The sequence below is a fragment of the Pantherophis guttatus genome, chromosome 5, assembly GCF_059756535.1.
Source record: "Pantherophis guttatus breed Tessera chromosome 5, ASM5975653v1, whole genome shotgun sequence".
NCBI lineage: Eukaryota > Metazoa > Chordata > Lepidosauria > Squamata > Colubridae > Pantherophis > Pantherophis guttatus.
Genome location: NC_142067.1, coordinates 116,756,812 through 116,780,972, shown reverse-complemented (window position 1 = coordinate 116,780,972; position 24,161 = coordinate 116,756,812). Strand labels below are relative to the sequence as shown.

The 24,161-nt window shown below is 40.7% G+C and overlaps 1 protein-coding gene across 18 annotated transcripts in view; it reads right to left on the bottom strand.

Annotated features, from left to right (window-relative positions):
* MYCBP2 (MYC binding protein 2) overlaps window positions 1–24,161 on the bottom strand; it is a 139,040-nt gene that overhangs the window by 91,144 nt on the left and 23,735 nt on the right. For all 18 annotated transcript variants that reach the window (XM_060686538.2, XM_060686545.2, XM_087895506.1 and 15 more), the window contains exons 11-27: window positions 23,418–23,494; window positions 21,370–21,574; window positions 20,108–20,272; window positions 18,469–18,627; window positions 17,507–17,711; window positions 15,575–15,720; window positions 13,801–13,902; window positions 12,566–12,685; window positions 12,150–12,231; window positions 11,135–11,252; window positions 9,418–9,622; window positions 7,547–7,700; window positions 3,980–4,152; window positions 2,798–2,923; window positions 2,567–2,694; window positions 403–494; window positions 1–135 (exon numbers count right to left, since the gene is read on the bottom strand). In XM_060686538.2, coding sequence (XP_060542521.2) covers window positions 1–135; window positions 403–494; window positions 2,567–2,694; window positions 2,798–2,923; window positions 3,980–4,152; window positions 7,547–7,700; window positions 9,418–9,622; window positions 11,135–11,252; window positions 12,150–12,231; window positions 12,566–12,685; window positions 13,801–13,902; window positions 15,575–15,720; window positions 17,507–17,711; window positions 18,469–18,627; window positions 20,108–20,272; window positions 21,370–21,574; window positions 23,418–23,494 — 2,392 coding nt within the window. The remainder of the gene's footprint in view (window positions 136–402; window positions 495–2,566; window positions 2,695–2,797; window positions 2,924–3,979; window positions 4,153–7,546; window positions 7,701–9,417; window positions 9,623–11,134; window positions 11,253–12,149; window positions 12,232–12,565; window positions 12,686–13,800; window positions 13,903–15,574; window positions 15,721–17,506; window positions 17,712–18,468; window positions 18,628–20,107; window positions 20,273–21,369; window positions 21,575–23,417; window positions 23,495–24,161) is intronic.

Below are 24,161 nucleotides of genomic sequence, written 5' to 3'. Positions count from 1 at the left end.
CCATCATCCGTAGTAATGGAGGCTTGTCCATGGGAGCCGCAGTCGCTGCTGGGGCCAGAAACCCGTGCCCAGGCGACATACCACCAGCTGGCTTGCAGGAGGACAGGTTCGTCAAACATCATGGCGTACTTTTCCCTGAGAAAACGTCAAGCAAAATTGGCATCTGATATAGCAAAGGCCTACAAGGCATCTATTTAATTCAACTTCATTTGATTGTTGCTCTGGGCTGCAGGGCTTTTTTAATTTATCAAGTTTATATAGCTGCCCATCTCCTGAGACATGACTCTGGAAGTGACATTTAAAGAAAAGGAATATAAACTGGTTTATTTGTTAAGATATATGTGTTATTATTTCTGGTACTCTGGTTAAGAGAAGAGATTCATTTTTGAAAATTCTACTCACCTCGCGGCACAATCGTACGCCAGGACATCCGTTTCAGCAAGGAGGTCCCCATCCGTCTCATGGTCACCTCCGTCTGGCCCCAACTCAAAGAGCTAAAAAAAACAGAGAAACCTTCAACAGTTTTATCTTCTGGCTGGACTGGGAGGTCGCTCTCTTCTTACCCTCTCACCCTGGTGAGAGCAGAGATGTTGGGCAACATCTAATTGGGCAGGATTCAGCAGGTGCCAAGGAAGCAGCCTGAGAATAAAAGCCCTGACTCAGAACTTTTCTTTTTATTTATTTTTTTTAAATTTTTTTAGGGTATCCGCCCCATGCTGAATACAGGGTGCCCACCTGGGCTCCTCCGGGGTTTCCCCCTATGGCAGACGGATACCCTCGCCGACCCTGAAAGAGGTCAGTGATGCCATTTTGGACAAGGGCCCTTTTGGAGGAGGAGCCTGACGGTGTCTTGAGGGGTCCAATCCCCAAGAGAGGCCACAGATAGATGGGGGGGGGGCGCCCAGCCCATCATCAACACACACCCCCGAGGTAACCTCGGGCAGCGTGGGTGATAATCCAGGCGTCGCCAACCACCCTCGCTCCTTCAATTTCTCGGCTACCGTCTCGTTACCGCAAGGAGGTGGAGCCCGGAGGCTCGGCCCTGGCTGTGCGGTAACGCCAGCCGGGGTCCCTCTGAGGCCCTGTCGTTATTCACCGTAATACCTCAGCTGGAATGCCTGGCTATGCGCCGCAAACAGTTCCTCATCGGAACCCGACGCAGAACTTTTCTCAGAGACACTGAGCAAGTGAGGATGGGCTATTACTGAAGGCAACGGCTACCACTTCAGAAGCCCAAGGCAACTTCGGGTAGGTAAAGGCTGAGAGGTAAATAAAACGGTCACTTTCAATCTTATAAGCATCAAATACACTCATGTCTTCTGGGAATATGTTCCAATTTCGGAACTAAATTTAGCCACTCTGAAACTTCAAATCAAACACCCTGTTTGGTATTTTCTAAAGTCAGCACACCCCAAACTCTATTGTTCCTAGAGTTTTCATTGAGTTCAGGACAAATATTCTTGTGCAACTCTTTTCAACAGATCCAGACAATTAGCACATAACACAATGGGGAGGATATGCAGCCTGAGTATTTATTATGCAATACAAAATTCAAAGTTTTGAGAGCGTTGGATGAAATAAATGGCACACTGTTCAGTTTATCTTCATCACTGCAATATCTACAGGGTTTACAGTTTTGTTGAAGCCTGATATGCTAGCCTTGCCAAAAATTCACTGTGATGATTTTAGAAACTAAAAAATTATTTTAACCAATAAAAATTTAGGGGTTTATATTGGTTCAGTTATTTTAACACCCCCAATTTTAGATAACACTACATGTTTTATAAGAATAATAAAGGCCACCATTACAATGGAATGGAATTGAAAATGGAATGGAACGGAGTAGAACAGAACAGAATTCTTTATTGGCCAAGTATGATAAGACACACAAGGAATTTGTCTCCTGTGCAGAAGCTCTCAGTGTACATATAAAACAACAGAATAATAATAATCATAATGATACAGTAAGAGAAGATAATAGAAAAGATAATAGTAACTATACTATGTGGGTAAATATCCCTAGCTATAAAACAGTCTGTGGGAATTTTATGTTCATCAGAACGATAGCACGCAGGGAAAAAAAATGTCTAGCTGTTTTGGCATGCAATATCCTATAGCAATATCCTATATCCAGTTTATTTCCAGGATGAAAGGGGTTTGTACATATTTACAACTCATAGATATTATAAGTTGCAAATATCCAAAGACATTAATTATGTAAATAATATTGTAGATACTATGACAAGGTATAGTAATATATATATATATATATATATATATATATATATATATATATATATATATATATATATATATATATATATATATATATATATATATATATATATATATATATATATATATATTTATATATATTTGAAGGAACAGAGGAGAAGAATATCTGAGAAAAATCAAATGTGAATTGCATGTTTCTTATTAGTTACACATTTATTTTCATATTATTTGCACGAAAGCAACCTTCATTCTCCCCTGGTATTTCAAGGCCTGCCTGATCAAAGCCATGCTATGTTCCAAATTCAGATTTGAACAAAGCTCCTTTGCCTACCTTTATCTTAGCGGTGTACTCTCCCCTGCCACCAAAAAGGCCCAGGCCACCAAGCAAAAGATCAGTATCCGCGCAAAAGCGAATGGCTTCCACGGAGTGGGCTGAGTAACCCCACCCTCCTCCATGACCTAAGAAAGAAAGAAAAGCAAGTGGTCACTCAACCATCCACAGGGACATCCTGGCAAGAGGGAAGGAGGGGAAAGGATCAGCAGCTGAGAAAGCGAGGGTTACTTTCAAATCTGTTGACGATACTGTAGTCTTCCTTGGAGTAGACTTTCATTACCGCGTGACTCTCCTCTTCTGTGTTCATCACGCCCATTTTTAAGTCCTGCATGGCTGCCAAAGTGTCAAGGCAACCTTTAGACATAAAGGAAAAGAGTGAATACAGTTAGATCACATCCATCCAAATGGAGCAGCGTGAACAGGTTAACAAAGCGTAATCGTTCAGACGTGAGTTGGGGAGCACCTGGCATGCAAGGCAGTAAATCTGGCTATTTAAAAAAATACCAAAAGGAATAAAACACTTTTCAAATTATTTGTGCTGTATAAAACTGTACAGCTATAACTGTGGGATTAGAATTTCTCCAGGTCAACATGCTTGGGTGACTTATATTTATTAAGACATTTAATATCTATCTGACAGCACAGCCCTTGAATGTATGTACCAAGACTTCAACTCTAAAAGCATAAAAAAAAAAAAAAAAAAGTTGACCACACTGACTATCTTGTGCAGTGACAATTATGATGGTGCTGAAAAAAATAACTTTGCAACTAAGGTGTGCATTTATAACTTTCACAGCATCTGTCTCTCTGAGTCATGTGTTTGGCATTACAGTCGATTAGTATGTGTTGTCCTGTACCTGACACTTTTTCTTTCGTTTTCCCCTGACTTGCTGAGTGGAGAGTTTAAACAAGCTACCGTAGCTCTTTTGACAATCCCTCCTGTGTCCCTTGCAAAGCAGAGAGATTGGAGAGGAAGGGATTACAAGAGAGTAAGCAAGCATACCATATAGGGAATAGCCATCAAAAGAAATGTGATAGCAAGCTACACAAACAGGTGTCAGCACATTCTTTCGATGTGCATTCCCACTGTGTCCCTGCTTACTTTCTTATAATCATTTCCTTTGCAATAAAAATAAAACATAAATACAAACATTAAATTGCTAATTAAAGCAGCAGAGGAAATGGCATGCCAAAGGCTGGGGGAACAAGACAGCTGAAGTAAAATCAGAAGCACAGGTCCAATCATGTGATTTTACCAGATAGCGTTAGCAACCACACCGTTTAGCAACAGAGTCGATGGTTCCAATTGTGGTCACTAAAAGAGGGCTATCTGTATCGTTCTTACAGTTAATAAAGCTATTCTCGCAATGTTTGCTATTTTGCTAGTTATTTGAGGTGGATCATTCATACCGAGCATGTGCAAAGCTGCGTGTGATCTTGTGGTAAGAGCTTTGGATCCTGTTGGAAGAGCCAGTTCTGGACTGAGAATGCTGCAACGGGACTGTGTGTCCGGAGCGGAGGGAAGTCTGGAATCGGCCACAACGGAGTTGTAACTCCACAATTCTCTTGTATTTGGTCGAAACCTGATAAAAATAATAAGATTCAATACTTTTCAAGATGTTACTATTACCGCGGCTTGATAAACTCAAAGAAATGAATTTCAGATTAGAGGTTGCAACTTCATGTTCCTCATCCTGCAATGGACAGGCAGAATGGGTCTTATTCTAGAAAATTACGAGAAAATGAAGACAAGCATTCTATCTCTCCAACAATACAAATTCTACTAAATGTATAAAATGTATAACTTCAAAGACTTACTTTACAACAAATGTGGGAAAGGAACTATAAATTAACGATGTCCACTGCATACATGGAAAACCAATATAAAATGTTTTATAGATGGCATATGCCGCCAGAGAGGTTAGCAAAAATGTTCAAAGACAAATCAGCTAAATGTTGACAATGTCATCAGCTACCAGGATCTTATTATCATATGTGGTGGACATGTCCAGAAGCAAAAAATTATTGGAATAAAATTAAAACATGGTTGGAAGAGATGATACAGTGACGTATTGAATTTAAACCAGAGCTGTTCCTATTGGGTATTCTTCCAGAAAAGATTAGTAAGGAAAATACCTTTTTGATTATACATGTAATAACAGCTGCAAGAATTGTTTATGCTCAAAACTGGAAAGCAGAGAAAACACCTTTGGAAGAGGAGGTGATAAAAAAAATTACGGATTGTGCAGAAATGAATAGATTGACTTTGATGATTAAAGATAGGGACAAGATAGAGTATTATAGGATATGGAACTGTTTTTATCATTGGTTGGAAAAGAGATATAAAAGATAAAAGTTTTATGATTATATTTAAAAATTCAATAGGCAGAATTTTGTTTTAGTAAGGAGATATTACTAAGCTCAAGATAGAAGAAATTTCCTTTTTTGGAACAAGAATGACCGAAGATAATACCAAGATGTCACAGGGAGGGGGCGACAGATGTGCTAAATGTTTATTTGTTTTTATAAGAAATAATAAAAAGTTATATTAAAAAAAATGGGTAACTTCAGGAAGGCTGGCTTTAGATTAAGGCTGAGTAGGCAGTGCCCTAGGGGTGCCAAAGCTGAGGGGGCAGCAATGTCGCCCTTCCTTCCAAATCATTCTAAAAATGCAAATCTTTGCATTGGCAGGAAGAGGCATCATCAGTCATTGTGTCCTAGGGGTGCCACATACCCTCCAGCTGGCACTGGCTCCATCTCAACATAAAGGCTGCCATCTGAAGTGTGTGTATCAGAAAATAAACCCTACTGAACTCAAGATCCTGCACGAAAGGCAGGATATAAACCTAACAAAGAAATACAGGTGAGTCCTTGACTTACAACAGTTCATTTAGTGACCGTTCGAAGTTACGACACTGAAAAAAGGGACACGGCCGTTTTTCACACCTAAAACCATTGCAGCATCCCTCTGGTCACACCATTAAAATTCAGATGCTTGGCAATTGACTCACATTAATGACAGTCCTGGGATCACATGATCCTCTTTTGCAAGCCTTCTGACAAGCAACGTCAATGGGAAAACCAGATTCACTTAACAACCACGTTACTGATTTAGCTACTGCAGTGATTCCCTTTAACAACTGTGGTAAGAAAGGTTGTAAAATGGGGCCACGCGCTCACTTAACAAATGTCTCGCTTAGCAACAAAAATGTTGAGCTCAATTGTGGTTGTAAGTTGAGGACTACCTGTAAACGTGATTTACTGGCAAAAGAACGAGAAGGAGTGAGGCTATTGTGCAAACTACAGATGAGCCCTACCCCCATTTGTGCATCTTCTAGATTTAGGGAGAGAATATTGCTAGGGAATATCTGCAGCAGGAATGAATAGAACAAGGCCAACAGAACAGCTAAAATTCTAAATTCTCCCGTGATTTGCCACCTCTTTTTTCATGGCATGATTTTCATGGCATGAGAGGCATGATTTTCAAATGCCACCTCTTCTAGCATAGACAACCTCCTTTTAACTTTTCACATTCACATATACAGAGCAGGCTTTCTACCCACAACTACAGTTACACAATTACAGTTCTGGTTTGTTATCCCCCTTTGTTGTGACCTAGGCTTCCTGGGTGATTAAAACACACAAGTAGTCCCAAAAACCTCTTTTATTGCAACAGCTGTGAATTACATTCCAATTAGTTGCAAAAAGTCCTTCAGAAGAAGTCCTTCGGGATAATCACCAACCTTTATCTCCCTTGGCACTCTGCCAAAGACCTACTTGGCAAAGCCACACAGAATCTAGAATCAAACAGTGATGCCGACTGGGAACAGAATTAACAACGTTGCTTTCCTGCAAAGTGCCCATGTGCCTTTGCTCCTCTTTTAAGCCTTATGGGAGGAGCCAATCATCTCCAGGCTTTACTCCCGAGTCGTCCCTTTAGTTTTAACTGTTCTTGCTTTCTGGCAGCTCTGTGCGTGCGTGCACTAGGAACAGCTCCTCCTGTTGCTCTGCCTCCCTGATTTCCGACTCTGGAGGCTCCGGAGTCCGCGCATAACTCCCAGATGGCCCTGGCCCCATCTCTGCCTCCGACGCAGAGCCCTCGTCCGGGCCTTCCCCAGACTCCAGGACTGGCCCAGGTTCCTCCCCAACCTCCTCACTGTCTGACTCCACTGCCAGATCCGCAGGCTGCTGGCAGACCACAACACCCTTAGTGAAGGATTCTCCCTTCCCCCTTCGTTTTTCCAATTTTTCTCATTCTCCGTGCCTTTCTGCACTTTTCTCCTTCATCATGCACCCTTTCTTGTTACCCTATGAGCTCATCCATATTCCCTTTTCTTTAAGCAAGAAACATTTCAAGGTCAAATACGCTGATGTTATCTCCTTATAAATGCTGGTTAAGGATTGCTGTTAATAAAAAAAAAAAAGGAAAGGAAAGATTCATTATTCCAAAGCAGGATGCATTGGTCTCAGATTCACTAAACTCGCTTTTGAAAAGTTCTTCTCCTGCCCTGTAGTATTTTATTTCTACCCCTGCCAATAGGTAAAGGTAAAGGTTCCCCTCACACATATGTGCTAGTCGTTCTTGACTCTAGGGGGCGGTGCTCATTTCCGTTTCAAAGCCGAAGAGCCAGCGCCAAAAATGCAAGTAGAAAAATAGGGAGCACCTTTGGTGGGAAGGTAACAGTGTTCCGTACGCCTTTGGCGTTTAGTCATGGAGACATGGTCATGTGGCCTGCATGACTAAACGCCAAAGGCGTACGGAACGCTGTTACCTTCCCACCAAAGGTGCTCCCTATTTTTCTACTTGCATTTTTTACATGCTTTCGAACTGCTAGGTTGGCAGAAGCTGGGACAAGTAATGGGAGTTCACCCCGTTACGCAGCACTAGGGATTCGAACCGCTGAACTGCTGACCTTTCAACAAGCTCAGCGTCTTAGCCACTAAGCCACCGTGTCCCTCACCCCTGCCAATACTTACCGCCAAATGACATCATAAACAGGATCTAGACACACGCCAAAGCCCTGAAGGTCCTCCTGTTCAGAATCATTAAACGTCTTACAACTTCCGTCAACTTTGTTTATCAAAAGACACTTGAATGGAGGGGGCTCCGATATGGAAGCTGGAATCAAGCCTAAGAAACACATAAGTGAAAGTCAGATATTTAGCCGTTTATTCCTTGGTCTCTTAAATGACCAAGTCATATTAAGAATAATATTCACTGCATTTACCTGAGCTGAATTTAAGAAGCTTCCCCCATCCCAAAGATAATTAAAAGAGGGGAAAAAAGGTTACGATAGGCACACACACATATTCTTATATTCTCCTCTTGGCCACTCAGCCTGCACACACTGACACAAACCACATTCCAACAAAAGACAAGGCTAACACCCCCACTACCCTCCATAAGTAGCAATCTTAATTAATTAGGGGTTTTGTGTGTTAAGAGTGTGTATGTGCGGCCTTTGAATTAACTGCCTGGACCAGACCCTGTAATTTTCTTTGCAACGTTTTTCAGAAGCGGCTTGTTCTGGCCTCCTTCTTGGACTGAGCCAGAAGGACCAGCCAAGGTCACCCAGCTGGCTTTGTTTCTAAAGAAAGATTGGAACTCATGGTCCTGATTTCCTAGTGCCTCTGACCATTACATCAACTGGTTACCCTGATTAAAATTATTGCACGTCAAAAGTTAGGCCTGCCTAATATAAATTCAGTGTGTGCCTCTCCTCTCTTCTCTCCCTTCTCCTCTCTTCTCCCCTCCCCTCTCCCTTCTCCTCTCATCTCTCCCTTCTCCTCTCCCCTCCTCTCTCTCTCCTCTCCTCTCCCCTCCCCTCCTCTCCCCCCCTTTCCTCTCCCTTCTCCACAGATAGTCAAATTTTTGTGATGGAGATCTCCATCTATTGAAACTCCCATTTTACAGAAATATCCATCTATCTGCATGAGGAGTCATTGCTATAAACCTGTGATGGCGAACCTGTGGCACGCGTAGCCGTATCAGTGGGCACGCAAGCTCAGCTCAGGTGCGAAATAGGCTGTTTCCTGACACTGGAGGGCCTTGGGGGGTGGGGAAGGCCCGTTTTTTGCTGTCCCCAGCCTCCAGAGCCTCTCTAGGAAGTTGGCAAACAGGCCGTTTTTGGCCTCCAGGGAGGATGGGGAAGACGGTTTTCGCCCTCCCCAGATTCCTAGAGAGGTTCTGGAGGCTGGGGACAGCAAAAAACAGGCCTTCCGGTCCCACCGGAAGTTGGCAAACAGGCCATTTCTGTCCTCTGGAGGACCTCCGGGTGGGTGGGGAAGGCCGTTTTTGCACTCCCCAGACTCCTAGAAAGGCTTTGGAGCCAAGTGAGAGAGAAAAATGGACCTACTGAGCCATCACGTGCCAGGAGTGGGCGGGAATGGGGGATTGCACGCACATGCGCAGGGGCGGGCGCATAGACTTATGAGTGTGGGCACGCAGGCGTGCGACCCCCCCCAGTCCCCTCCCTCCTGGCACATGATGACAAAAAGGTTAGCCATCACCTCTATAGACTCTCCCACACAGACAATGTGGCAAGGGCAACAAGACTGTGCCCCATAACCTTGAAGAGAGGGCAGCAAACGAAAGATTTCCTCCTTTCATTGGCCCCTCTGCCAGGTCCATCTGCACTTCCCACTCCCAGCTCACTTTTAAGTGCTGCTGCAGCTTTGCAAGGCAACCCTGGTCCTTCCTTCCCATGCATCACTCCTCCCCCCACCACCACCACACCAGGCTCCCCAATTTGAGAGAAGAAATCCCTTCTTCTTGGCTTTGAGGGAGTCAACGCATCAGCTAGAAATGAATGGTTTCCCTGAGCTACAGCAGCTAACAAGCCTCTTGCCTATGATATGCCGGCTGGCAAAAATCTCCGAGGTTGCAAGCACGTGAGAGTTGATAAGAGCTTCGTCAATCCGAAGGAAAGTCTGATCCCCGCTGGCTCCAACCCAGGTTGCCTTGCGTCCATACTTGGAGCCCACGTTAGGCACTGCTGCTGGCTTTGCGTTCCAGTAAGGAATGTCCAGAATGGGTCTGCCAAGCTGCCCTTTCTGAAAGGGCAAATTGGAAAGGAAAAAAAGAGTAGAAAATTAAGCATTATAAGGCGCTCAAGTGTTGAAGACCAATTCTCAGATTTGTCAGCTGTGGCCCTTGCAAATGTTTCATTAAAAACCTCCATTAACCGTATGTGCTTTAGCTTCGGCAGTATGAATATCAATGGACCTCCTATGACAAATAACCTGAGAGCCTATAGTATTAATTATTAGTATTCAATTGTAATTTGCTTCTGCCTTAGCAGAAGCAAGAAACAGACTCCTTGTCCCCAAAGAAGCCTCTTTATTTACTTCTTGTGAGTTAATGGCATTCACCCACCGAAAGTCAAGGCAAGAGTCCTTCAAGGAGTTAACTGTAGTAACAAACCTTATCAGTTCCTTACAATAATTGCAAGGCCTTGAGCTCCTAGTCCAAAGGCTGCAAATTAAGTTCTGGCAAGCAGTCTTTGTGACACGAAACACAATGAGCAAAATCTTTAGAAATACGAACTGTTGTCTCCTATGCAACCACTCTCCTTTCCTTCTATTTATTCCCCAACCAGGGAGAGGCCATTCAGCATCCATGTGTACTTTGCTTCCCGAGTTGACTCCTTGTCCTCCGTTGTTCACCCCTCCTAACAGCTCTGCTCATATGTGCATCTGGAAGAGTCCCTAGCTGTTCTTCCTCCTCACTCATATCAGCCTCCAAAGGCAGCTGCCTCTCCGGTGGCTGGGAAATGTTGGACAGCCCTGGCTCTATCGCTGCGTCTGACACAGAGCATCCATCAGAACCTTCCTCAGACTCCAGAACTGGCCCAAGTTCTTCCCCAACCTCCTCATCGTCCAAGTCTGCCACCAGCTCCGCTGGCGGATGGCGGGCCACAACACAATTCATGCTTATATGAATTGATTAGGGATTGTTAAGGATTAGACTCAGAGGTGGGTTTCAGCAGGTTCTGACCAGTTCTGGAGAACCAATCGTGGAAATTTTGAGTAGTTCGAAGAACCGGTAGTAAAAATTCTGACTGGTCTCGCCCCTATTTATTCTCTGCCTCTCGAGTCCCAGTTGATCGGGAGGAAATGGGGATTTTGCAGTAACCATCCCCTGGAGTGGGGTGGGAATAGAGATTTTACTGTATCCTTCCCCTGGAGTGGGGTGGGAATGAAGATTTTACTGTATCCTTCCCCTGGAGTGGGGTGAGAATGGAGATTTTACTGTATCCTTCCCCTGCCACGCCCACTAAGCCATGCCACACCCACCAAGCCACATCCACAGAACCGGTAGTAAAAAATTTTGAAATCCACCACTGATTAGATTCGATGAATCTGAATTTGGCCGATAACGGGTTGGGGACTCATTTTTAATTGAAAAATTATGTCTTGAATCCCTCCAATTTTAAACATTAACAACAACCTTAAATTTAACATTGTCCCACCCCAGTGTCAACAAGTTTCTCAAAAGATAGAGAAACATTCTGCATTAAGCGACTGGTTTGGACAAGGAAAGTCATTTTAAGGAAAAGTGCTTACAGAGAAACTTCCAAAGGTAAAAACTTGTCCATCCATCAACAGAACAGCTGTGTGGTTGCTGCCTGCGCTGACCTGGGTGCAGGGTCCTGGTAATGCTTGCACTAGAGTGGGACACCCCCTTAATTAAAAAAAAAAAAAAAAAGCAACTGTAAATTCATCCATTCTTGTGTACCAATGCACAACAGGAAACTAGTCAAATCTGAAATGACACAATTAGAATAACTAACGACCTCTTGGATTTGGGGAGCAGGACAAGGAAAGCACTTAAACTATGCAAAAAGTGAATGGACCACATTCAATATTTGAACAGCTTAAATGTTTTTCCTTGATCTGCTCCATTAAGCAGGTGTCCACTCCTGGTGGATCTGAGTTGACCTCCAAAATGGTAAGTGGGACCAGATCTTGAAGAGCTGGGATGGGGAATGACTAGGAATACCAGGTTTCCAAATGGGAAACGGATGATCTGGTCAACGTAATGACTCGCTTAAGGGCATCACTTAGCAACTGAAATTGAGTCCCAATTGTGGCTCTAAATTGGCAACTTGTATAAAAGGTAAAATATCTGTGGTAATAACAGTGATGAAGATGATATTGTAAAGATCATGACCAGACCATCAGATTCTAGCAGTGCGTTCCTAACAAATTAATAGGAAGTAATGATAATCCAGAAACAGAGTGGCACAGTGGTCTAGAGGTGAACACGCTCGCCTTCCACTCGGGAGGTTGAGAGTTCAATCCCAGGCAATGGCAGAAAGTATTTGCTACAAACTCCCTATAGGCGTCAGGAAGGGCATCCAGCCAGTAAATGCTCAGCTCCATCTAGTCGCCCCAACTCTATCCCGAATTAGGAGATTTCAGGATCGTAAAAAGGGAGTCTTAATGACAATCCATAAACAGAACAATGAGACAGCACCGAAATCTTAAAGGTCTTATTCTGCAAATAAAATAAACCAATGCAATTCCCCCCTCCCCCCACCATTAAAATTTCCATATGTATAGTGAAAGACTGACATACCGAGAATTCACATCTCCGTGCCCAAGCTGACCATGCTGACCATATCCAAATGTGTAAACATCTCCGTTCTCCATTAGAACAACTAGGGAATAAAATGGGAAATCGATGAATATCCTCATTAACCAAGCTTCACATCATGAATTCATCACTGCAAAGAGTGGCCTGAGTCCCTGATATATAAATATACTCAAGTGGATAAAATTGTCTCCTATGGGAGGTGATACCCAGGTTCTGGCCATTTGGACTCTGGGGCTACTCACGACTCTAGGCTCATATGCAAGACACCCTTTTTTCACACATGTAGACCCAAAGACTTGCATACTTGTGTGATCCCCACCAGGTTTCAAATTCTTCTATGACAAAATACAGGGGGAAAAAAATTAAATTCCTAAATCGATGCGATAGAAAGGCTGTACCCGAGTGATGAAATCCACAGCTAACTTGTATTGCTCGAAGATCGCAATCGAAGTGGACGGTCCCTGGAGGGTAGGTGGTGATTTTGCTGGCATCTTTCTCACTCCTATCTCCGCTTCCATCTACAAATGTAAGACATGAGAATCTCCCATTCTTGTCTCTCAATGAGCTTCACACTCTGTAGCATCAAATCACATGGTAAGAAGAGGCAAATCCTAATATCCTAACTAGAAGAAACAGGCAATAGAGTACTTGGATGCTGTCATTGTTAAACATGAAAAATAACTGCACCTCGGATTTATCAGATTACAATGACAAATCAGAATATGAATTTGAGTTTTAGTAGATACCCAGACTGGAATTTTTAAATAATGTTGTCTTTTAATCTTCTCCCAACTTAATAGCAAAAACTCTCGTATATGTCTTCTAAAATACCCCCGTGTTTTTGTGCCCTTGTACCATAAAAAAGCGTGCCAGCCCAACAACAAGTTATGTCCTTCTAAAATCAACAATCTAGTATTTCTTAACATTATCCATTCTTTAATCCACATCAAATTTGTTGCTTGGTAATATAATTCCCAATCAGGCAAACCAAAACCTCCTCTTATTCTAGCATCTTGCAACAGTTTCAATTTTATCCTAGCCTTTTTACCCTGCCAAATATATTTTAACATTAGGTATACATATATAATACTCAATGCAAACAATAACAAATCACAGAAGTCCTGGTTTCTCTTCAAGTAAACAACGCTTAAAAGTTTTTAGCAGAATTTAAGACATTGTTTTAACAAAACAGTAAAGACATTTCTTCAAAAATTTATTTGATTACCCGAATGACAAGAATAAGCTCTAAAATTTGCTACAAAATGGACTGAGGAGCACTACAAATAATTGTGGAAAATCATCACCATTTATTTTTCAGACCGTGTTATTTTTGTAATTCATATTTTTCTTAAAAAGGGTATTTCAAAACAAGAAAAAAATGAAGATAAAGAATAAGATTTTTTTTAAAAAAATCACAATTTTATTTCAAAGGTTGCCTGGGTGAATTAAAACCCGAATACAGTTGAAACAAAAATTCAATGGATCAATATTCCATTATCATCTTTGGGGCAAATTTCATCAACGTATTCTTTCTGTTCTTTCCCATTGTTCCTCAAAGGATACACATAAAATCTAATAATACAAAATTGGGGTGGAGTAAGGGAGTGAAAGGAAAGGAACCCCAATGTCTAACCTCTCCCTTCCTCCAGTCTGTGCCTTCTATTCACGCGCTGCCTTTTCTCTTCTTGTCTCAGTTGGAGATGTTCCTCAAGGTTAACGCCGGGCACAGGAACAGCTGCATCAGGAAAAGGGAAATCCATAACGTACACTATACTTGTGTTTCCCACACCTGGTTAAATTACCCCAAATTAGGTAAAAGGGATTTTTCTTTGGGTAAAGACCGCTGGGACCTATTGCCCAATCACCATGGGGACATTTAAATAACGGCTTTCTGATAGATGGATCTGGATCATGAAGGAAAACTTTTGGGAAACAGTGCGGTGTATGGTAGCACCCTCCCCCTTCTCACATATCGTGTTTCCCGGAAAATAAGCCCTCGCCCGAAAATAAGCCTTCCCCCGAAATTAAGCCCTCCCCGAAAATATTTAAACGCATGCACAACCGGTCCCCGCCATTTCCTCTGGTTAGGGTTAGGGATACAAAGCTGGAAATCAGGTAAGACGGCAAGAGGAGCCCCGTCTTGCTCCACACGCCCCAAAATAATAAGACCTCCCCCAAAAATAAGGCCAAGCGCTTATTTCAGGGTTCAAAAAATATAAGACAAGGTCTTATTTTCGGGGAAACACAGTAGGTGCCCCTCAGTTTAATATTTTATTTTATTTTATTTTATTTTATTTTATTTTATTTTAATTTTATTATTTTATTTTATTTTATTTTATTTTATTTTATTATTTTATTTTATTTTATTATTTTATTTTATTATTTTATTTTATTTTATTTTATTTTATTTTATTTTATTTTATTTTATTATTTTATTTTATTTTATTTTATTTTATTTTATTTTATTATTTTATTTTATTTTATTTTATTTTATTTTATTTTATTTTATTATTATTTTATTATTTTTTTATTTTATTTTATTTTATTATTTTATTTTATTTTATTTTATTTTTTATATTTTATTTTATTTATTTATTTTATTATTTTTTATTATGTTATTTTATATTATTTTATTTTTTATATATTATTTTAATTTTTTTAATATCTTACCTTACCTTACCATTTCATTTCATTTTTTAACTGCCCATCTTACAAGGTAACTCTGGGCGGTTTACAGTATTAAAAAGATAAAATATTATAAAACCTATACACAATAAAGAATATAAAATACTCAACCCTAACTAAAAGATGGGGCAGGGCCTGTTCAAATAAAGGGGTGAGCTAGGACTAGATCTGAAGGGGTGCTTTTCCTTTACCTAGTTAGGCATCACACTGCTTTACAGTAAAAATGTGAAATTATTACTTGAAGAAAAGTATATTTGGAGCATTTAGAACAAAATGCTGTAGAAGGGATCCACCCGTCCATTTTTCTCTTTCCCCTCAATTGCTGAGGGAAATTGCATCCGGCTGTTTTGCAGTCAAATTGGGATGGCCTCATCTTGGCATCCAGGGGATCTCCAAAGAGTGAATTGATGAAAGTCCCATTGATTTAATTTATTTATATATATATTTCATATTTCTTAACATCTTCCTCTGGTATCTTAGTGAGTAAAAGTAAGATTACCAAACAGGGAACCCAAGAGAATCCAAAGATCTTTTATGAGAGATAATTTTGGAGCATTGTATTTTTATACTTTACTAACGGGGGGAGGATGACATAAAAATTTTTTGACTGATGAAGTAAATGGTGTAAGGAAGGCAAGGTTTCATTTTTCCTAGGAAAATCTTTTTGGAACAACCAAAAGTTTTTCGCCGCTTGGATGGTTTTCCCAGTTGAGCTTGCTTACCCAGCAAGAGGTCCAGCGGGATCATCTCTTTGACCGCATCGAGGATTCCCCGTTGCCGGGCTTCCTGCCCATCCAGCTCTCTGGCACAGGCTTTGCAACAGCCACACACAGCACAGCCGGACTCCCCCGAGCCACAGCCACAGATCCTGCAGGAGCAAAAGGCCTCGTTTCTACTATGAGCTGGGCAGAGATCAAAGGAAAGCGGAAAACAGCAGCTTAGGGGATCGGAGAAAACCCCATCATGGCCATAATGGATCTGAGCTCCATCAAGCATCCATTCGAAGAACTCTCTCCCCCCAACTGCACAATTTGTCACATCTATGAATTGCCTGGTCCAGAAGAACAAAGGTGAAGAAGGTAAAGGAGTCCTTGTGCGTTTTACTCCACTAGTCATAACTGATTTAGGGGGTATGCTCATCTCTGCTTCTAGGTCACTGAGCAAGTATTGTCCAAGAGGTTTCCCGTGGCCATGTGGCCAGCATGACAACACACCACAGCAAAGAGGGTGCAGTAAAACACAGATTGCCGTTACCTTCCCACCGAAGGGGTACCTATTTATCTACTTGCATTGACATGCCTTTGAACAGCTAGGTTGGAAGGAGCTGAGGCAAGTGATGGGAGCTCACTCCATCAAGGGGTGATGGACTCGAACCGCTGAAGTGCAAACCTTCTCCAGTGTCTTTTAAGCCACTGAACCACCGCGCCTCTCCCAAAAAAACATCAACCAAAAAAACCCAAACCTCACAATATTGCTTCTTCAGACGCTGAAGCTCTTTACTTTATTATGTAACCAAGCCCCAAAAGCTTGCCAAAGCAATGTGTCACTAGCCTAATTCTGCCAGGCTTCCCTGTTGCCTTCAGAAATGGCTGATGTTCTGTAGAGTCCTAACTCTCTAAGTTAATGTTCCTGTGCCATCTTCTGCACCCCAAGGTCAGATAAATCTCCTCCTGGACAGGCTGAGCACACGGTAGAATGGTGCCCCTTTCCCGATGGCTTAATTTTGGAAAGCACATTGGAGTTAATCACCTTGAAGTTCTATTTCATTTCACTGGATATTCAATTAATCTACTAGGTCTGGTTTTTTTCCTGAACAGGCTCCAAAACCACTGAACATCGATGCTGCGTTTGAATCCAAGTATGGATTTCTCACTCAGGTTCTGGGAAGAGCTTATAACTCTGCAATTAAGAACATTAATGGTTGCCTGAATTAATTATATCCTATTCTAAAAATATCCATCCCTACTTAGTTGAAGTAGGGTCCATAAAGCTTTTGGGCACATGCCCTGTCTCTGGGAAAGATCATTAATTTTGATTAATCCATCTATGCATGACAGTTCGTCATGTAAACTTCCATCTGTTGTAGAAAAGGAAAACAACCACTAAATGAGCCATTTATAACCAAGAATAATTATGAATTGTTATAAAGTAACATAGGAGAAATTTCAAAGATTACTTATAAAATATTCTTCAACCACAAGATAGGCTCATGTTCTGACCCAGCTCCTCAAACACGACAAACCTTCTATATTTAAATCAATGATTCCTTTATTAGGAGTGCCAGCAGCCCCAGCAAAAAGGTGCTTTTCTAAAAGGCAACTGGATTTTCTTGTTTTGTTTTCCTTAAAAAAACATGTCACTTCTCAACCAAGAAGCTTCTTCAGTTCTGGATTAGAAGCTTCTTCAGAACTGAATGAAACATTTTTTTTTCAAAGAAAAAAAACCAAGGAAGTCCAACTGCTTTTTGGAAAAGCACCTTCAAAACAACCATGACCTGGATGATTGAGAATCTCTATAGACATATAAAAACATCTGAAATTATTTGGCAGATACCTCTTCCAAATATTTGTTCAAGGGATTGATGGGTGCCACAAAGAGGAGGACCAAAAAGAGAAGGTGCCCCTGTAGTCGCAATCGCCTCTGCCTCTACTTACCCTCCTGGCACCCGGTCAGGTCGGCCGCTGCTAACACAACTGGCTCCGTAGCCCGTGCAGTCCCCACACACGGTGCACACCATGCACTGCTCCAATTTCCATTTGTGCATTCCTGGCAGGCACATCATGGATTTCTCCTCTTTCTCGTCCAGCTCCTCTTCTAAGTCTTCATCCATGGCTGTGGCCATGTTCTCAACGCCAAAACCTTCTCAAGAGAAGAAAGACACAACTAGATTCCGTCCAACCAGACTGTTCAAAAACAGTGCATTCCATTTTAGCAGATGCAGAAAATCATCTATGCTCACTGGAATAGACCTAAAGGGAGCAATCTTCTCCCAGAGCCCAAAACCTCAACATCTGAGATTTCATGTTCAACCAAAATAAGTCTCCTTTCACGTAAAAATGTAGGAAAATGTGGCTTCTTCCAACAATTCACTGTGTTAAACCTTGATCTAAACCCAAATTGCAACAAATACAATTTATCTAATTGGTACATTTCTAAACCAAGGTCATAAAAGGACTCATTCTGGATTTAGCAGGCTCAGGGAGTGTGATTTGCACATCACATTACATTGAGAACTTCTGCACAGGAGACAAATTCCTTGTGTGTCTAATCACTATTCTATTTCTATTATTTCCATTATTCCTAATCCTCTCCTCCTTCTCCTTCTCCTTCTCCTTCTCCTTCTCCATCTCCATCTCCTCCTCCCCTCCCCTATCCTCCCCTCCCCTCCCCTATACTATCCTAGTAAACCAGAAATTTGGCACTGCATCTCCAGGAGGGGCTCTGCATTATATTCTCAACTGCATTAATATCTGCAAGTACACTACAGAAAAGGAAATAGATATGCATTAACTAGAGATCTGTTAAAAAGCAAAATCATTAAACAATTTGGGACACAATCCTTCTTTACCATTAACGCCACAAGGCAGAGAAGAAGAAAAATGGAGGCAGCACTGACCTTTTCCCCCATGGCTCATGGCGCCGGTGTCTCGCCCACACTGGCCTTTGTTATTCACCCCAAAGGTCCAAACCTCTCCATTCTTCATTAGCACGCATGTGTGAGCTTTGCCCATGGCGACTTGTGTGGCGAAGTGGCCTTTCAAGTCAGTTATTAAACCTGTAAAATGAATACACACATTGGAAGAGTCAAAAATATTTTTTCCTAATTCTACAGTTCTAGGCTGCATAAACAGAGGGACAGAATCAAGATCACGTGAAGTGTTAATGCAACTTTATAATGCCTTGGTAAGGCCACACTTGGAATATTGCATCCAGCTTTGGTCCCCACAATATAAAAAGATGTTGAGACTCTAGAAAGAGTGCAGAGAAGAACAACAAAGATGATTAGGGGACTGGAGGCTAAAACATATGAAGAACGGTTGCAGGACCTGGGTATGTCTAGTTTCATGAAAAGAAGGATTAGGGGAGACATGATAGCAGTGTTCCAATATCTCATGGGTTGCCACAAAGAAGAGGGAGTCAAACTATCCTCCAAAGCACCTCAGGGTAGAACAATAAGCAATGGGTGGAAACTAATCAAGAAGCATTTTAGAACTATGAAGAAATTTCCTGACAGTTAGAACAATTAATCAGTGGAACAACTTGTCTCCAGAAGTTGTAAATGCTCCAACACTGGAAGTTTTTAAGAAGATGTTGGATAACCATCTGTCTGAAATGGTGTAGGGTTTCCTGCCTAAGCGGGGGGTTGGACTAGAAGACCTCCAAGGTCCCTTCCAACTCTGTTTTCTATTCTATTCCATTCCATTCCATTCCATTCCATTCCATTCCATTCCATTCCATTCCATTCCATTCCATTCCATTCCATTCCATTCCATTCCATTCCATTCCCATTCCCATTCCCATTCCCATTTCTATTTCTATTTCTATTCTACAGAACCCACATATATAGTTCCTAACGGTGTAAAGTTACTGACATCACAGATTAGAAAGTTGACAAGTGCTAGTATTAAAAGCTACCTTAAGAGGACAGCACATTTTGTAGCATTTTATATGGTTCTAGTAGGAAAATTTCCACTGTGTTGGTTTTGGATTATTTTAGCAGAATAAAAGTAAAGATAAAGATTTCCCCTGTCTTGTCATGACCAACTCTAGTAGGGGGAGGTGCTTATCTCAATTTCTTAGCCAAGAGAGCCAGCACTGTCCAAAGACATTTCCATGGTCATATAGCCAGCATAACTATACGCCAAGGCGCACAGAACGCTGTTACCTTCCCACCAAAGTGGTACCTATTTATCTACTCGCATCTGTATGTTTTCAAACTGCTAGGTGGGCAGGAGATGAGGCAAGGAACGGGAGCTCACCCCATTGTGCAGCGCTTGGGTCTTGAACACCATTCCAACTGACAAGCTCAGTCTCTTTAACCACTGTAATTATTTATTCTCGTTACCAAAGCAAGTAAAAAGCAACAGTACAAACGCTTACAGGGTATCTAGTGAAAAGTAACTGCAGAGAGCATTCCAACCCCAACTTCTGAACATCTGCTTGAATGGCCAATGTCACAGGTTGACTGTTTTCTTTTTGCCATGTCCATCATATTACTGGTACGTGCTTTAAGACAGCAAAAAATTCCAACTTACTTGTATTATCGGAATAAATAGCATCTTTCCCAAACATGTAGAGTTCTCCGTCTTTGGAAACGACTGAACTACTTCCATTATTGCACGCGGTGTACACTACAATCTTTCCTTCCATTTTGATGATTTTTTTTGGCTTATAAGGTTTAGATTGCCGCCTGCTTTTGGCTTTAAAGAGAAAAGTAACAACATTACAGCCGGTACGTTTTATCACAAAAATAAGCACATTTATCCAACAGCAGCGGATCTGAACTTGTGACCGCTTCTAGGTATTAAGTAACACTATGGCCAGAACAAGTAAAAAATAAACAAAGTGCTAGATATCTCTGACACCTTTTTCACTGGCATATCTGTCCATTTTTGTTCAAAATCAAAAGAATGGAAGTAGTGAGGTTGAGCAACATGGATCCTTTTTTAAAAAGTCATAAAGCAGGGATATCTGATCAGGATACCCCAATTAAACATCAAGACAGTTGAAAAGGTTCCAAACTAAAGGAAGCTGTGCACAGCCTGTCTCTTTGCTTATGTAAACAAGAAAATGGATCTATAGCAATGTAGAATAGAATAGAGTAGAGTAGAGTAGAGTAGAGTAGAGTAGGCTAGGCTAGGCTAGGCTAGGCTAGGCTAGAATAGAATAGAATAGAATAGAATAGAATAGAATAGAATAGAATAGAATAGAATAGAATAGAATAGAATAGAATAGAATAGAACAGAATTAGAGTAGGGTAGGGTAGGGTAGGGTAGGGTAGGGTAGGGTAGGGTAGAATAGAATAGAATAGAATAGAATAGAATAGAATAGAATAGAATAGAATAGAATAGAATAGAATAGAATAGAATAGAAGCTGGAAGGGACCTTGGAGGTCTTCTAGTCCAGCCCCGTTCAAGCAGGAGAACCTATAATATATGTACGTTATCTGCACTGCAGAATGAGTAATTTGTGCATTCATCACTAGTGCAAAATTCAAATAAACAAATGCCTGCACAATCTAGCATTACTCCATTCCATGTCCATTTGAGCCAAGTAGAATTTTCTTAAAATTAGAGGGGGAGTTGATAGGAAAAAAAAAACATTCACAGGAGAAGTAACTGGCGTCTGACAGCATCCTTTATTCATGCTTTATGTACATAATATATATAAATATATATATATATGTCTATATATTTCTGCTACCTTCATTTTCATTTAAAATAGGCAGCATTTGCACAGTAATTCACACAGAGACCATGCCCCAATTCCCACTACGAGGACCCCTCCTCCAACGTACTTGATTCTCCATCTTCCCCTTTACTAGCCGAGCCTGTGAAAAATACGCTGCCATCTTCAGCCACAAGTAAAGCATGGGAGCCGTCGTGCCCTACTGAGAACTGAACAATCTTTGGAGACTTGGTGATGGGCAGCTCCACCCATTTCCCTGCCGAAGGTCCTCCTTGCTTGATTCCAAGGCTCTGGTATTTGCCAGTGTAATAAATCTGGGGAAAGAGGTGGGAGAGGGAAGACCAAAGAATCACACTGGGATACAGAGAGGCTGATCGGTTTTTCAAAACAGACTTTGCTTTGATTTACAGGTGGGTCCTTGATTTACAACCATTCGGTTGGTTTAGTTTCCAAGTTGAAACAGTGCTGAAAAGGGGGAGTTTATGATCATTTTTCACACTTATGACTTGTCAGTGTATAAGAGGTCATGAATTGGATTAGACATGGCAACTGGTCAGCCAATGGGGACTGTTTGGTGACTCAGACACTTTGGAGCCTGGGCGTGGCTTAGCTTGACTGTTATGTATAAAAGAGTTGGTCTGTCCTTGCATTATTGCCTCTGTATTATATAGTGTCTGTGTTTCTGTCTTCTGAGTTCTGGTTCTGGCTTCTGCTGCATGGGTATTGTATATAAAGAACTGTCTTATATAAATGAACACTGCTGAATTAACCTGTTTTCCCCAAAATAAGACATCCCCTGATAATAAGCCCAATCAGGCTTTTGAGCACATGGCAATAAGGCCAAGCGCTTATTTCAGGGTTCAAAAAATAAGACAGGGTCTTATTTTTGGGGAAACACGGTATTTACTTGTGTGCTGGTTGGATTGCTGCAAACTCTAACATGGCTACTGTACTGCAGCCTTCCCATGATCAAAAATTTGGATGCTTGGCAACTGGCATGTACTTTTTTTTTTTTTGTAAATATTTTTTATTTATTTTTTCAAATTTAAACATAAAAACATAACTTTCAAGAGCAAAAATCTCGATCCGGTCATAGATGGTTACCACGCTTACATTCCTTTCACAGGCTCAATTCACAATTTCCATTACATCTTTTATAAACAAACAAAAAAAGAAAAAAAAGAAGATAAAAAAGAAATTCAAAACTTAAGAAAAAACTAATTTTACCTCAATTTTTTATTTTCATCTATATAAATCCATTATATGTATCCAAAATTAGTTTCAAATTCACTTTCACTCGTTTTTACATCTGCATAACAATTCTAAACATATCTTTATTCTTCTTTACCTTATATCTTATACAAGTCATATCAAAATAATTTTTACAATATTCTAACCTCTTGTTAAGTGTTCACCTTACAATTTTATCATCATTTATTCTTAGTTTCAATTCAATACTCCATTTTTATTATATTTTATAAAACAACATTTTATCTAATTTTAATCCTTTGACCCTTATCCTCAAATCAGTTTACCTTAGTTTTTTTTTCCTCCCAGTTTATATATTACACAGATTTCTCACAAAGGCATATTTTATTTACAACTGGCAACTGGCATGTACTTTTATGATGGTTGCAATGTCACGTGATCCCTTTTTTTGTCCTTCTGAGAAGCAACATCAATGGGGAAGCCTGATTCACTTCACAACCGGGTTGCTAACTTAAAAACGGCAGTGATTCAATTAACAAATGTGGCAAGAAAAGTCGTAAAATGAGACAAAACTCACTTAACAAATGTCTCACTTAGCAACATAAATCCTGGGCTCAATTGTGGTTATTAAGTCGAAGACTGTCCAGCTGGCTTCTGACAAGCAGAGTCAATGGGGGAAGCCAGCTGCACTTAATGGCCACAATTCACTCAACAGTAGCAAAAAAGTCATAAAAATGAATCAAAACTCACTTCAACGCCACCTTGCTTAGCAACTAAAATGTTGGGCCCAATTGTGGTCATAAGTCAAGGACTACCTGCCTATTGGTCTGATTTTTGTCCCTTTAGTGTGGCACCAGAAATGAACATTTCATGTCAAATCACAACCCAAAGGAAACCGTTCGGTACTAGTATTATGTCTAATTCTCTGTCTAAAATGTTTTTCAATACCTTCCCACTAGCAGTTCTCATTAGTGCAAATTCTCTTCCAGCGCCAAGAACAGCTGACTCTTCGTCAAACCCTGTACCTAGGACAAAAACATCAATAATTAAAGTCATTTCAGCATCCAATTTAGATGCAATACTATGCCGGAAGCATTTAAACACAAAGATAGTAAATTATTTTTCCCCTTTTATTATAACTTCCTAAATCTTGATACACTGCTCTATTTCAGGGCAGAATTTAGTGTAACAATATTTATGTGATATGATTGTAAATAGTAAACATTTATAAGGCTTAAACTTGAAAATTAGAGGGGGGAAAAAAAGAAAATTTCTATTACTAACATTTTAGGATGCCAATATTGCAAGTGTAACATTATGGTAAATTCTAATTAAGCCACAGCAGAAAGTCTGAAAAATCTATGAGCAGCAAGATTTTTACATGGCTCACTACACTTTCCTTATGAGATTAATTACATTCTACCAGGAAAACAGAAGCCCATAAAAATAATCAATGGATGGTAAACAGTGGAAAAATCAGTACCATTAACAACTGTGCAATTTCTAAAGATCTGTTTTTTGCATCGCAACATGTCCATTTCCCATTTTATTTCATTTTTACATAAAGTGCATATGCTCCAGGACAAAAATGGGCTGAATGCACTGCTGTGTTTTAAAATATGCAGCTCTTGGGTTTGTTTTCTATTTTAGGAAACTAATGTTTACTGCAAGTATGAACTGCCCCATTTTGTT